A 15,539-nucleotide genomic window follows, 5' to 3' on the forward strand; every position below is an offset into this window, starting at 1 on the left:
TAGTTCATTTATTTTGGCACTTGGTGCCCCCCCCATACAAACATAAGTGCCAACCTTTGGGCTGAAAAACAAACCCAGAATCTGAAGGTCCTTTTATGGTTTTTATGGCTTTTATGGCTTGAGGTGAATCATGGCCTATAGACCATGTTAACATACCTAACTATTAGGCTAGTTGTGGTTGGTAAGTTATGGTCAATTAACAGGTGACCTTCCAGCTTCACTCAGCTCGATACCAGTTCAAGTCACCTCTCCACATTCTCTCTCTAGATTGGCGACAGTAAACAGAGATCAAACTGACATGGAGGTACCACAGACAAAACAGAAAAATACTGAGATACACCAGTTATTGCTTTCATATTGGTTATTTGAGCTATTTGGAATCGCAGAAGCAAACGGCTGAGCTCATAATCAACTGGACATATGGAGACTTAAGTTTGCAATGATAATTGTTGAGCAAATTCTAGTTTGTGGTTAAATGTAGCTTTTTCATTGAATAATAGCATTATAATCAGGAAGGTATTAGGAAGTTATTCCCTTCCTGAATAATGCTCATTTATAAATGTGATTCTTTATGTGATAGTAAGATTCTATGTTTTACTATAAAAGTAAATTCTGAATGTACTATTTTTGTTTGTAAAGAAAATGTGAGCATCTTTTCTTATGTTGTATTATTACTTTACCTGACCTTTTTGTTTGATTACAATCATGTAGCTTATCAAGTCTCTCGGTGACTGTTTCCACAGCAACAGCACAGTATTTGAAGGAGTTTTTCAGAAGAAGCCATTTATTTTCTCCTTCTTCTTGGTTTTATGGACTCCTGAGTACTCTGTAATAATGACCACTGATTGAAAAGGAGGAATAAAAGGAGCCAGTCCAGACAGAACCACTGTAGTGTCTTGTACTGCGGTGGCCTTGGAGTCCTCCTCTGACACATTTGAAGCAGATGGATGGCAAATCAGACACTCTTCTTTATATAACGACTTTTTGACTTTGGTTCATGTTGACATGACAACATCATGCAGTTGCTGTAGATTTGTTGGCTGATGAGAATCTCCTGTTTCACCACATCCCAAAGCTGGTTTATTGGACTGAGATCTGGTGACTGTGTTTGTCATTTACAGTGAACTCATCTTCATGTTCAAGAAACCAGTTTGAGATGATCTCAGCTTTGTGACATAGTGTGTTAGTCTGCTGGAACACTGTGGTCATAAAGGATGGACATGGTCAGCAAAAATACTTAACTAGGCTGTGGTATTTAAATGATGCTTATTTAGTAATAAAGGGCCCAAAGTGTGCCAAGAATATATCCCCCACACCGTTACACCGTTGGCAGCTTGAACTGTTGATACAAGCAGAATAAATCTGTTTACAGCACATTCTGACTCCACCATCTGAATGTTGAAGCAGAAATTGAGACTCAGGCGACGTTTTTCAAATCTTCTCTAAGTCCCTTAGTTTCCTGTTTAGCCTACAGGAGTGTGGTCTTCTGTGGCATTTGAGATGCTCTTCTGCATACCTTAGTTGTAACGAGCTGCTTATTTGAGTTACTGTTGCATACAGTACCTATTACCTTAAAGAAGTCAGCCCATTCGCCTCTGACCTCTGTCATCAATAAAGCAATTTCTCCCACAAACTTGCTGCTCAATGGTTATTTTCAGGCCATTCTCTGTGGTCTGAAACCCTAGAGATGGCTGTTTATAAAATACAACCATGCCACATTCAAAGTCGCTTAATTGAACTTTCTTCTTCGTTCTGATGCTCAGATTGAGCTTCAGCAGGTCATCTTGACCACATCTACATGCCTAAATGTATTGAGTTGCTGCCATGTGATTGGCTGATTACATATTTGGGTTAAGAGGAGTTAAACAGACGTACCTACAGTGGTACTGAATATGATGCACCTTGCTCACTGCCACACTAACTTAGCTATCCAGGCTGTCATTCAAATGTGTCTGTAAAAACTGGTCAAGCACTGCTTTGAATTTAAAGCCCAAATTCTTATTGAAATATTGATCAGTGAATGGAAGTTTACCAAAATAAAAGAGAGATGGAGCGAGTGAAAAACAAGCTGCAACAACTTAGAACTATTTTTATAAAAGCTCTACAAAACCTACAGCTGCTCACTATGCTTCAGTTAAACAAACATAGTAAATATTCCTCCCAGTTAGATTGTATCGTTATATCACCGCCCTACAGTTCTATGAATCACTCCTGTCTTTATTCTTAGACTTTCTTTTTATAGCAATTCCAACGCTCACACACACACACACACACACACACACACACACACACACACACACACTCAGAGATGCACACACTTTGCTTGATAACATTATCTAAAGGGCTAGGAGTGTGAGTGCTTTGCGCATGCATGTGTGTGTGTGTGTGTGTGTGTGTGTGTGTGTGTGTGTGAGAGAGAATAGGTTATACATTGCAGGCTAGGAAATGTGACCTATCTGTGGTGGTGCAGCTGTCGTTCCCGACCTGCAGGAGTTGGGGGTGAAGCAGTGACAAGGGAGAGAAGGAGACAGATAACACGAACCGACTTGAGAACATTAAAGCCTAAAAAGGATGTAGATTTTAAAAAGCACTTACATTTTTTTTTAATGGTAAAAACACAAGACCGGAAGGCCTGAGTCGTTTGACATTTAGGAAAAAAGGGATCTGTCTCTGTCTCACCCTTCACCAGGGTTCAAGCTGTTGAAAGGGACCATGGCCGTGGCTGCTAATGCTACATGATCTAGGGTGGCCTTACACCTACAGCCCGTGCTCGCTGAGGACACTGAGAGACACGGGCTTTAGCAAATGATTTGAGATGAAACATTTTGCTCCATGGATCTTGTTACCTTAACATGGACTTTGCGGGGATGTCCAAAGGGATTCTTGTCGGCTTTGATGGCAAGAGAGAGGTAAGGTGCATTACTTTCTATTATATAGCCTATTTTAGGCGACTCCTTGGATCAGCATATAAAACATCATACATTAACACATGAAAGAAATACGCCAGCTATTCTTTAATTTTGCTTCTCCACTTGCTGTCATCTGGATTGATCACTACACTTTTTCCTACACCTGCTTATGAAATTCTGCCCTTTAAATGGCAATAAATGTTATTTTATTGTCATAATTGAATAATTGAACGAATTTTTCCCTCATTTGATTAGTATCATTATCATTTAGAAAAAAATTGCTAACATTAACTGCAGGTGGGTGAAGGAAACCAAATCACGACCTTTGGCGTCACAGTCCTTTGACAACTTGTACCACTCTGCAAGCTACAGGTTGTTGTTTAGTCTAAGATGCACTAGTGGCATCCAAAGGGTTTTAAAATTGGTTCTCCCTCCTGGCTACCACAGCTTGACTTCTCTGTGGTTCATCAGTTTTGTGGCACGGGTGCCAAAATGAGAGGACATACAATAATGACATACACATACAGTGACTGCTGAAAGTGTCCCTGCAGTGATTTCTAAGGCAGAATCCTCACTTTTTTTTGGACCTGAAGATCATGAGCATCCAGTATTGATTTTCAGCCTTTGTACAAAGAGATTTTTCCAGCTCTTCTGAATCTTTTGATGATGTTATGTTCTGCAGATGATGAAATATTCACAATCTTTACAGTTTTACCCTGAGAAACATTATTCAGAAATTGTTTCACAATTTGTAGATGGAGTTTTTTTGCCGATGGGTGAACGACTGCCCGTCTTTACTTAACTTACTTACATTAAACTTATTCATGTTACAAACATGTTACTATGGTAATGTGCCTCCAGCAGCTGCTTGTTAGTTCCACTTATTTTTCCAGGCTTTTGTGTTGCTGCTGTCAGCTTCAAAATAAGCTAATATTTTGTATGAAATACTAAAATGTCCCAGTTTAAACATTTCATATGTTTTCTGTTCTCCACCGTGAATAAAATATGTTTTTTTGAGATTTGCAAATCATTGCACTCTGTTTTTATTTACATTTTTCACATCATCCAATTTTTGGGGGGAATTGGGGTTATAAGGAAAGGTCACATTTTGGGTTAAAACACATTAACAAGCTCAGTTTTCCCACTAAAGCCTGTAGTAAACCTGGGCTTCTCACAATTTCATAGGCTCTGCTGCAAAAATATTCAGGTTTGCACTGAAGACCAGCATGCTTTTTTGTCACTTATAATGACTTTACTTTCACTTGGTATATAGAGACATTACAAAGGGTACAATCAGCCTCTTTTAAGCCATTTTAATAACCAGTTTCAAAATAATACATTTTGAAAAAATATCTCTTTTTTGTTTGTTTATTTGGGTTTTTTTGGCATGTTGGGATCAGTAGATAACTTTGATGTCAGTGTGGTAAATATACTCTGGGTTTTTTTTCAGTTCCTGGTGCAACATCCCAGCTCAAACCCCCTCTGCACTCCCAGTGAGCCCAGAGACATCTAAACTAATGGAGTCTTTCAGAGGAGCCATTCAATAAATGCAGTTCATCTTGATAACCCAGTCAATTGCCAGATAAGAAGTACAGTTAATTAAAAAGTCTTTAAGAAGTCAAGATGGCAGAAAGCCACGGTTCAAGTTCCAGTTCCAGTTCCAGTTCGAACATCCCTTCCAAGAGGGCCAAAATCAGCATTGACCACGTTCCAGAAAATGGGGCTAATATCCGAGAACCAGCAGCACCGGTTTTTGTGCGTAAGCTCCGTAAAGCAGCAGTGGGAACAGGTTGTGATATCCGACTGAGGGTGTCAGTGCTGGGGCGTCCAACACCTTTGCTGGCCTGGTACCGCAACGATGAGCTCTTATCTCCATCGGAAGCCCAGGACTCGGGCGGTCTCTGGATACGAGACTGTCGCACAAGTGATGCTGGCTTGTACACCTGCGTGGCAACCAATGAGCTGGGAGAGGCAAGGTGCAGTGCTGTCTTGGCCGTCATGGACCTCGGCGAAGGTAATCACAAGGAGCTTAAACACATTGTTCCTGTCAAAAGAAGCCATCATGATGAGGGATTTTAAAGCTTTAATGATATATAACTGATTCAGTAAGACCAACCGGTGATTTGCACAAATACTACACCAATAATCTTGTTAATCTTTATTGTCTTGAAACCTTATCCTACTTATTAAAAGCGCATTTAGACAAAAAAACTGTCGACCCAAGTTCCAAGAGCTGAGATTGGGTTTTAAGTTTCATATAGTCAGCCCATCGTCTATGTCTGCAGAGCCTCACTGGGAAACACTTAAAATTAGCTTGTTGCATTCTCTCTGCTGCACAGCTGAACATTACAGAAGATATATGCTATACAGTTCTTAACAAATTTATTAGGGCGCCTGGCATGAAAGCATGAAAACACAAATATTTTAGGAATCTGTCAAAAGCCTGTTGAAAACGAAATATTCTTATTTTTTAGGGACGTTGTATATTATTCTTGTATTTTGCACCTGTAACTAAAATCAGAAAACCTCCTGGTAGACTGGGGAACGTATCCTTCAAGACTTTAAGTAGACTGTCTACATGAACTGTCAGCCACTTATTGGTTGTATCACTAGTTTGACAACTTGCTATTTTGGCATATATATATACAACCTGCGCAATGATGATAATAATACAACAAAATTCAAGTAGATGTCAGCTTTACACTTTCAGTCTCTGGTAGTAGACAAGCTCTTGGTGTTATGCTGATTTTATAATGCTGTGCAAATAAGCACAATGATATTAAAGTCACTGCGTGGATTGTTCTGCAGATAAATAAGTGTGTGACGTGGTTTTTGCTTCAATACTGTAAATTCTCACTTTTAGTAGAAATGTATTTCGACTGAAAATAAAGACCTCATAGCTTGTTTACAAGATTTTTAAAATCTTGGTGTCAGTCATTCTGTATGGATTTTTGAATCTGCAGAAATGCTTGGGAAGGTAAATATTTCCAAGCCAATGCTTAACAGCTGATTGAACAGAAGACCGAGGCCGTGACGGCGCTGTAAAAAGTCATTTAGCGGTAAAGATACTGCTGCTTTTGCAGCTCTGTATCACTTCCAAAATTAGAACACTTGGCTGAGACAGTTTTGCTCAGGATGACTGGTCTTGTCAGCATAAATTCACACAGCAAGGCATGCGAGGCATAAGTTATGTATCTGGGAAAAAAAGAAAAAGAAAAGATCAGTCCCATCTGTCACATCTTCAACATCAGTTTTTCCAACACCCACATGCTGACATCTTGTCAGTGCAGTGTAATGCAGCTACTTTAAGTGCAGGCTATGAAGGGAAGTAGTCAGAATGAAAAAGGTAGCAGATACTGCTGCATGAAAGCACATACGATTTAGTATCTTTGTCAATGACATTTCACAATCATGGACTAACAGTCTGCTAAATGTTTTTGTTTCTGTCTATCAGTGTTGGTCAAGTTACTTGAAAAAAGTAATTAGTTACCAATTACTGATTACTTCTCCAGAAAAGTAATCCCATTATTTTACTGATTACTTATTTTCAAAAGTAATTAGTTACTTAGTTAATTAGTTACTTTTTAAAAACATTATACACAACCTAAATACAGTGTTGGGACTAACGCGTTATTAAGTAACGCGTTACTTAATAACTTACTTACTACGTTATTATTGTGGTAACGAGCACGGTAACTAGTTATTATGCCAAAATCGGGAACGCGTTAGTCGTTACTGGGATTTAGATAGATTGCGCCAGAAAGAAACCAGCCTATTTCGCGTTAAACAACAGCAGCACGTTTAAGCGTGATCAGCTGTTGTTAGAATTTATTTAATATTAATTTCTAGTATCAGCGGATGTTTGCTGGAGCCACAGCTGTAAAAGCTGCTGGTCATGATGTTGGTTTGGTTATCTGGTGAGAGGGAAACATGAAGATGAAACCAGGAGATGTCCTTACTGAATCATCAGAGCTGAACAGGTGATGGAGAAACAGGTTTACCTTTTAGGTGACATGAATGAGTTGAAGGGAAGTTATGAACTGTTTCTGAGAGACAAATAACACCAGGATCCTTTTTCTATGTAGCTGACAGCTGGTAACTGTGCAGGTGCGGATCTAGCAAAGTTTAGCCAGGGGGGCAGGTAGGGCATTAACAAGGAGAGGGGGGCACAAAGAAATACTTTTCTTTCCTATTCTCATTTAAAATGTCTAGCTTTTAAAAAATAATTATCTGAATCTTACAACGAACGATTGATAGATTGATACATATATACCATCAGAACAGTGTACATCACTGTCACAACAGCGTTTGTTTTCATTCAAAGGCTTTATGATTTTTCCTATAATGGTGGGCCAGTCTCTAGTCATAATGCCCGGGCCGATTTTTTGTCCCAGTCCAGCCCTGTATGCAGCTCATCTGCAGTCTGGTGTTACCTACATCTTCCTATTCAGAAGGCAGAATTTCTGAGTTCTGAGTACAATCAAAGCACCACGACTGCAGTTTTTGTGTTGGATGTAAAAGGCGCACATGACGCTGTGACGTAGGCTAGAATCATGGCAGCAGTCAACAACGGTCCAGGCGTGGGATTTCTCTCGTGGAAATATGCACATTATCTTTTCCTTTCTATTGGTAGGTGGCACAGTGCACTGTGGCAAGTAAGCAAGCTAGAAGACTGGCAAAGTTGTGGAAGCAACACATTAACAAGAGAATTCTGAGTAAAACCAAAGTTACTTTCCCTAGTAACTAGTTACTTTGAAAGTAACGAGTAACTTGAAGTAACTGAGTTACTTTTGATAGAAGTAACTAGTAATGTAACTAAGTTACTATTTTAAAGTAACTTACCCAACACTGCCTAAATACGTAGCAATAGAAGCAATAGAACTTTCAGCCCAGTTCTATTTTTTATGCATAATCCATCATAAACAATTGAATCAAATGGAAAGCCTCTTTTAAAAAAATGTTTTATTAGTTTTAATCTTTTAATTTTATGCACATTGCATTAAGCAAAAATTATATATGCAACTGTCTTTGAGATGAAGAAATTGTTTAACATTTAAACCTATTTTCTGCATATTCCAGCATATAAAATAAAATAATGATTTGTGTTTACACTCACTCTTTCAAATAGATGCAAGTAAAACACAACAAAAAATAAATAAAATCAAAGATCCAGCAGCACTGAGTCCTGTCGCAGCGGTCATGTCAGCGGGGGGATCTGTGAATTTCACATTCCTGTGGCAGCTTGCTGGGTGCTTGCTTGGATTTGAAACGCTGAGGAAAGAAGTTTTCTTCCCCCGCAGAGTGAACAGCGGACGCTAATGTTTTTGTCACTTTTTACGGAAAGTTAAAGTAATGTCAGTACTTCCAAGCTTTAAACGCTGCATGGTCGTACTCTCTCCCGCACTCCATATTATCCATTGTTGATCTACACACGTCTGTTGCTGCGACGGACATCGCACGCGCTTACGTCAGTGTCATGAGACACTATCAAAAACAGAATCAATAGTAATTTGCAATAGTAATCCCTTACATTACTTGTTACTTGAAAAAAGTAGTCAGAAATACAATAACGCTGCCCATCTCGGCTCCACGGTGCTGTTACCTACTGGAGAAGGAACATACTACCAGATTGTACATTTAAAAAAAGGATTATTCATAATTTAGAGTAAAATACAACAAAAATATGTAAAATCAAAGGTTTATTTATTCAAATATTCAATCATTAAAGAAAACATGCTTGGCATAAAGTGAATGCATATCATGAAATTTACCATTTTATATTGTACTTACATAAAAATTTTTTACATGAAAATCTTACATATTATCAAATTACATCGTTTTCTGTGGGGTTATTAAAGTATTCGGATTCTGACCACTTAAAACCAACATTTTGGGCACAAATGTCACATTAAACTTCACATGAATCCAAGTCTTTCAGCGCCTATAGTAGATAGTCAGAGCACTGGACCTAATTTTCCAAACTTATCTCTGTGATGTTTAGTAGGTTTGAACACTCACAGCCAGTTTGCATCATCACTTTGAGTGCTTTGTGTGGCTTGCAGTGCGATCATTGTATTGCTGGGAACATTTCGTCACAGTCTCGGTGCCCTGTCCTGTCTACAAATTTGACTGCTGAGCTCACATGTCAGCAACTCTCACACTATGAGCTGGCACGTACGGTCCAGCTGGTGTACTGTATCACTCAGCTCCTCTGCACTCTCTGTCTCACTCTTCTGGTTTTGATCTATCACGGCTACCTACCTCTTTATTTATTTCTCCTCTAATATCTTTATCTTATTCTCCCTCTGCTCATTTTGGACTGATTGAAAATGATCCTCAACATTAAGTTTCTCAGTTTGTTTGCTTTAGTTTTTCCTCCTTATGCACAGAGCAATACACTTGACACCTTAAATCAGACTTAAATCACTAAAATAAAGAACTAAGTTGGATGTGACTGTCATGGGACACAACAGTCACGTGGACCTCTCTTGCTTTTTCCTATTTTCTGAAACATACTTCATATACACTGCTGGCATGTTCAGATTATTAAACATGGCCAAATATTCAAATAATAAGCTCATGTGCAAATAATTGCTATGAGCCAAAAGCTCAGGCTGCTCTAAATATTCAGTTTCAGGCTTCTTTTTTTAAACTCTGGTGTAGTGGTTAAAACATTTGCTTGGCAAATGAAAGGTTGCTGGATCAATTCCAGCCAGAGATGGGGTTACATCAGGAAGGGCGTAAAACTCAACCTGCCAAATCGAACCTGTGTAGCTACATGTGGCGACCTCTTGTGGCAAGGGAATCGCTGAAGGTAGCTTTCTGTCTATGTGATAACAAAGACAGCATAAATTCGATTTAGAGGACATAATGATATACTTGAACATGTCATACAGGGGCCTAAATTGGACAAAAGAGGCTTTGTTTCTCTTTTTTTCTTGCTGCTTACGTGAAAACCAGCCATTCACTGTTGCCTCTCTATTTTTATCCATCCTGTAGGTTTTATTTTCTTATCTTCCTGACCACTGCCTCCCTCTTACATCTCCCCTCTTCTCACTCTCCTTGTGGTTATTTATGGCCCGGTATGTGCCGTGCCGGCCAGAGGGCTCGTGCTCTAGTGATGTGTGGATGCCGTCGGCCCCCTTCTCTGATTGCACCAGCAGACATCACAGATAATTATAGCTTCGCCACGGTCAAGACGCAGCACTGTCACACTCAATCACGCTCAGCTTGATGAATAAAGAGAAAAGGAGGGTGTGCTGGGATTGGAGAGGCTTAGTGTATACTTGTCCATGTGGGAACAGTCACTGCGTGTTCTGGCTGCTTTTGAGCATCACTCAGTGAGTCAGACACTCAGGTCTGTCACTTTAAGATATCATCCTGAGTGATCGGACCAACCAGAAACCAGAGCGGTCCAGTGTCACGAGCCCACACTGCTTTATTAACGTCACCTTATGTCGTACGGCATTAATGTGCCATCACACATCATAAGGCTGGATTGATGAAGCAGTTTGATGAAACAGCAGGAAATGGCAAATTGACCATCATTTGGTTTTTTTTATTAAGCTACTTTTACAGTAAATTATTGTAAACACTGTGATACAGCGGTGTGAATGAACATGTCAGACACGACTTGCAGTTACTGATAAGGTAACATTTGAAAAGTTCTTTAGAAAAAGGCACCCAAGCTTAGGTAAGGACATAAAGGACATCCAAAGACATCTAAGGGTTCATAACACAAAACACAGCTACAGCTTTGCTTTAATCTTTGTTTTTTTCCTGCTCTGGCTGCAATATTATTCTCAGACATTCAGTTTACATTTAAGGTGGAACTTGGTAAATCCTGTTGACAATGACTTCCAAGTTTTATTTGCAAAGCTGCCAAATACAAGCCAAAGATGGGAAAAGCAGGAAGTTAAATAATTTCTGCATTGAGGGTAATATTTGCTTTGTTTTTACACAGGTGATGTCTGTTTTATATATATTCTTACTCTTTCAAGAGCTTCATAATTTAATATGTCTCACAGGGAGTTTAAAAAGTTGAGGTATTTGAAAGACGTAATCAATAAATTTATCCACAGAATATTACTGACATCCAGCGACGATGGACGAAAGACTTGCTAACAACACAAAGTGGGTAAATCCCGAGATAGATTTTTTTCTCCACTTTGAGACAAACAGTTGAAGTCATTATCAATAGGGCTGCCACGATTAGTCGGCTAGTCACGATTACGTTGACTATCAAAATCATCAACGACCAATTTAATAGTCGACGCGTCGTTTGAAGCTTTGTAAGATCCCAAAAGACGCAGGAATAAGTAGTAGGATTTAAGAGTGTAATAACAGACTGAAACAGAAGATGGCAGCACTGCATGTACAAGGATGCCAGCTGCCATTAAACCCTGAAGAAGAAGAAGTAGCTCTGTCCCAGAATTTATAGCACGGCCCTGCTTAGTTTCCAACAATGGCGGCAGCTAGTTAGTTAGTAATATTACTCTTATTATTCTTTCTGGGTCACAAAATAAACATTTAACATATTTTCAGGCGAGAATGTAACTATGTAAATCTCAAATATCTGCTCAGTTTATCAAGACACCACATATTTTCAAAAGTGCTCCGACGTTTTCGGAGACGTCTGTTACCCACCAGCTCGATAGCTAGCCGGGGGCAAGGCTAACTAGAGCCGGTGAGAACACTGGACTCCCGGCACATCGTTTTCAAACCCACCGCCGTCTTTCGCTACTCAGGTTAAACATGATATATAAGTCACTTAGATAACTTAAAATGTTATTGTTTGACTCTTTTCAGTGTTTTATTTGTTCCTGAGTAAATCGGTTTGGCTGAGATTAAAGTTATAGTTTTTACACAGCTGAATAAACGTCAAACAAACAACTGATTATCAGAAGTGTGAGATGCTCGAGAATTTACTCCGGTGTCCTGTTATATTTTAGATAGCAAGGAGCAGACGGCTGAGTTTATTAAACTTCACCGAAACAACCTGCAGATTTCATTAAAATTTAATAAACTATCATCTTGTCTTTATTTTTAGTTAGCACATACCTTACACACTTAAAGCTGTAAGCTAATGATAGTTATATAAGAGCAGATGCTGCTGGTGCAATAAGCTGTACGGTTTACGTCCAATGGATGATGATCTGATTAGTTGACTAATCGCAAAAATAATCGGTGACTAGTCGACTATCAAAATAATCGTTTGTGGCAGTCCTAATTATCAATGATGGCTAATGCTACTGTTGGCTGACATACGACCAGCTAGGAATACATTACAAGATTAACTAAAACCTGGAATGTCCTCTAGCAGTGTACACTAACATAAAGAAAAAATGTGTATATTTATATGTATGTGTAAAATAAGTAAATCAGAGGAGCCCAAGATGCCATAGATGATGACCGAACAACAAAGACATGTTGTCTATACAGCCAACCAGGTGAAAAATCATCGGCTCAGTCACACCCCGGTGATTTAAACAATTTCCTTCTGGATGCAGATGATCAGTTAAAATGTTTGAAAGATGTACAAAGTGGAGCTCCAACCAATATAAAAGCCAGTCACGGTGGTATGGAAGGTATAGTCATAGAAGGTTCAGTCCTGCTGTACAAGACTAACAATAACACCGTGATCAGGTTTGTTATTCTTATTCAGGAAACAGCAATGGCACTGAATTCCACAGTCACTCATATACTTGTGTTAATCTTTCCATCCAGCCACAGAGTTCAGTTTAAACTTCATCTTTAAGTGGGACAAGGCTACAGTGTTATAAAAACCTCTAGCATCAAGGTTCATGAGCACATAGCTGTCTGAAATAGGGCCGCCACTCTTCGGCAATCCTTCCCGTAACTGTCTCATTGTCCCATAATGCATGAGGTGTTATACCATATCATTAATGGTGCATTACAACATATCTGCCATGCACTAGAGTTTCAAAACTACCCGTGGTCCAAACAGAGCGACCCACAGAGGACAGGAAAGGTCGTTCTGTGTTGCCGTGTGTTTAATCTCCTGCTATAACCAAGGGTGGGCGAGCGCTGTTAAAGGGGGTGCAGAGGGAAAGTACAACTGTAGGGGGTGAACTATGCAGGACTTGAAATAGACCACTGAAGTTGGCAGTCAACGTTAGGACTTCAGGGGGTACAGGGACAGGGGTATGGGCTGAACATGACAAAGTTTGGAGGTTTAGCAGCTATCTTAAGGTGGTGCATCGTTGCAGGACCACTTCCACATTTCATGCTAGAGAAGAAGCCATTTTGAGGCATCTTTATAAGAAAAAGACGTTTCTGAGAAATGAAGGCCATTTGGAAAAATTTAGGAAGTTCCTATGTTCTCAGCAAGGTTTTAATAGAAAATAGCTTGTGCTGGAAGAAATTATTTTGGGCAGCAGTAGCCATCTGGTTGGGTTTTTAAAGGATTTTACAAGAGAAAAACACGAGCCATGTCCAGGAAGGAGCTACTCGATGCACGAAAAGCTTTGAGGAGCTTTAGGGAAGGTGTGAGTGGGCCGAGAAGCAAGAAACAAAGAGGTGAGTGGGAGATGGCATCAACACAAACGATGTACTACGACCAAAAAAATCTTATTTTTGTGGTGCTGAAGTAAGAGAATGATCATATTATTGCAGGGAGTTATAGTGTGCATACTCAACTAAGTGGAACAGCTGTAATGGAAATGAAAACAAGGCAATACACTTGAGGCCGCTATTGTTCCTGCTTAATTGGATTCAGTGTGTCTCTGTTGTGTCCTCATGGATAATGGTTTGTACTGCAGGCTTTACTTCAAGGTACACCAATCCTGTTTTGTGAAATTATTAATATAGCAGTTGCCTATAAACTGATTTTCTTTGACTTTTAACTGGTTTAGATTTGATGTCAAAAAAGCACAAATTAAAATTGGACACACAGAATGATCACCAGCTAAATCTGAGCATTTCATGTTGGTTTTAAAGGTTTCTGTGCATATACAGTCTTATACAGGATTAACATGAACATGGAAATACCTAAAATGTATGTTTTAAGTCAGCACTTATGGAAATCTTACCTATGTGCTTTTAGTTGTTGTTGATGTTAAGTTTGTGGGCAAACATTAAACCTAATGTCTCCTAACTCAATGCCTCGGTAGCCATATACAGCATGGCATTCGACCCGGACCTCTTGTATGGATTAAACTGCCATACTGGAGCAGAAATAATCTGTCGCTCCTTGATGATTTCACATTCTCTAAACATTTTGTTCAAGTGGATTAAGGATGTGGGACAATTAATTAGGTTCTCTGGTCTCGCGAGGCAGCTGAGGCAATATGTGAGGGTAAAGCTTGCGCTGTTTAGCCTCTGGTCTGGCGAATGCTGTGTTCCAGGCTGCTGGTACTCAGTCATTCACAGTAACCCTCAGGGATTTGGTCAGGATTAGGTGGTAGGATCAGGTTCCACTGTGACTGTCAACGCTGGCCACTGTCATTTGGGATTTCCAAAGTACCTCACAAACCGAACTGAATCATCATGCTGTAGCTCCTGAAGGTTTTTTGTTTGTTTATCTGGCAGCATATAAAGATCTCTTGTGAGAATTCTTCATCATTTTGCAGGCTTCACACATTACTTTCAACATTTACTGTGAGACTTTAAGACTGGTCTGGTGGCAGTTTCATATATCAAATCTTTAAAAAAACAACAACTAGCAAATGTCAACAATCTTGGGCTCGGTGAATAAGACGCCCTTTGGAGAATTTTGAAATGCAATAAGTCTCTTCTTCATATATCATCTGTCCATAGCAAGATTAACCCCCACCCTCAAAAACAAAAAAACAAAAAAACAAAACAGAACTCACATTTTTACTTTAGACTCGTAAAAACCTCTAAATTAAACAATAAATACCTGCCTTGTAACACCGAGCCTGCAAACACGGGTGTTACTGAACCTCGACCAATATAGATGCAACATAAATAAAGCATAACAAATTCTATTTCTGCTGCGGCGGTACCACGCAACCTCTTTGGTGCTATGCTTGGCAACCTTTAAAAAATGATGTAGTTTGCATTTTGTAATAGTATCCAACATTGGAAACTCCAGGATAGAAAGGATGAGTATTAGCACTGTTTGTAACAAGTTTGAGTCAGCATATGGAATAGAAAAATGACCTTGTTTTTTGTTTTCTTTTTTACACATATTTAATGATTGAACAATGGCGTACACTCAAAATTTCATGAGCTTTTTTCTTTTTGCTGATATCAGAAGAGATCAGCAAGTGGTTAATTGTTTGAAAAGCTTGAGAAAAAAAACACTATTTTTGTTGTCTGTTGTCCATTGTTTTTTTCAATCTTACACCATTTTTTAAAGAAAAGTAGATGAACATCTTATGGGATTAGGATAGCTAGACAAAATTTAAAAGTGGGCATGTTATTCTTAACCTTATTGTATCAAGTCCTATGAAAATTAACGTGTCTGCAAGACCCCACAATCCAGTGGCTTGTAGAACCACTTTTAATGGCAATAAGTTGAAGTAATTGTGTACTGTATGACTTTATCAGTCTCTTGCATTTTAATTTGCAGGCATTCATTTATCCATCGCTGTTTTAACGTCTCATCACAGCATTTCAATCAGGTTGAGGTCTGGACTTTGACTT

At 39.1% G+C, this 15,539-nt stretch overlaps 1 protein-coding gene across 3 annotated transcripts in view; it reads left to right on the forward strand.

Moving 5' to 3' along the window:
* The first annotated feature begins 2,460 nt into the window (after nt 1-2,460).
* Nucleotides 2,461-15,539, forward strand: part of LOC102780512 (striated muscle preferentially expressed protein kinase-like) — a 61,115-nt gene continuing 48,036 nt past the window's right edge. For 2 of the 3 annotated variants that reach the window (XM_087836440.1, XM_087836441.1), the window contains exons 1-2: nt 2,461-2,909; nt 4,360-4,923. In XM_087836440.1, coding sequence (XP_087692566.1) covers nt 4,533-4,923 — 391 coding nt within the window. In that variant the 5' untranslated portion in view covers nt 2,461-2,909; nt 4,360-4,532. Of the gene's footprint in view, nt 2,910-4,359; nt 4,924-13,070; nt 13,449-15,539 lie in introns of those variants that run through there. The other variant, XM_087836443.1, reaches the window with a different exon arrangement.

This window comes from Neolamprologus brichardi, chromosome 23, assembly GCF_056152115.1.
Source record: "Neolamprologus brichardi isolate AB-2024 chromosome 23, ASM5615211v1, whole genome shotgun sequence".
Classification (NCBI taxonomy): Eukaryota; Metazoa; Chordata; class Actinopteri; order Cichliformes; family Cichlidae; genus Neolamprologus; species Neolamprologus brichardi.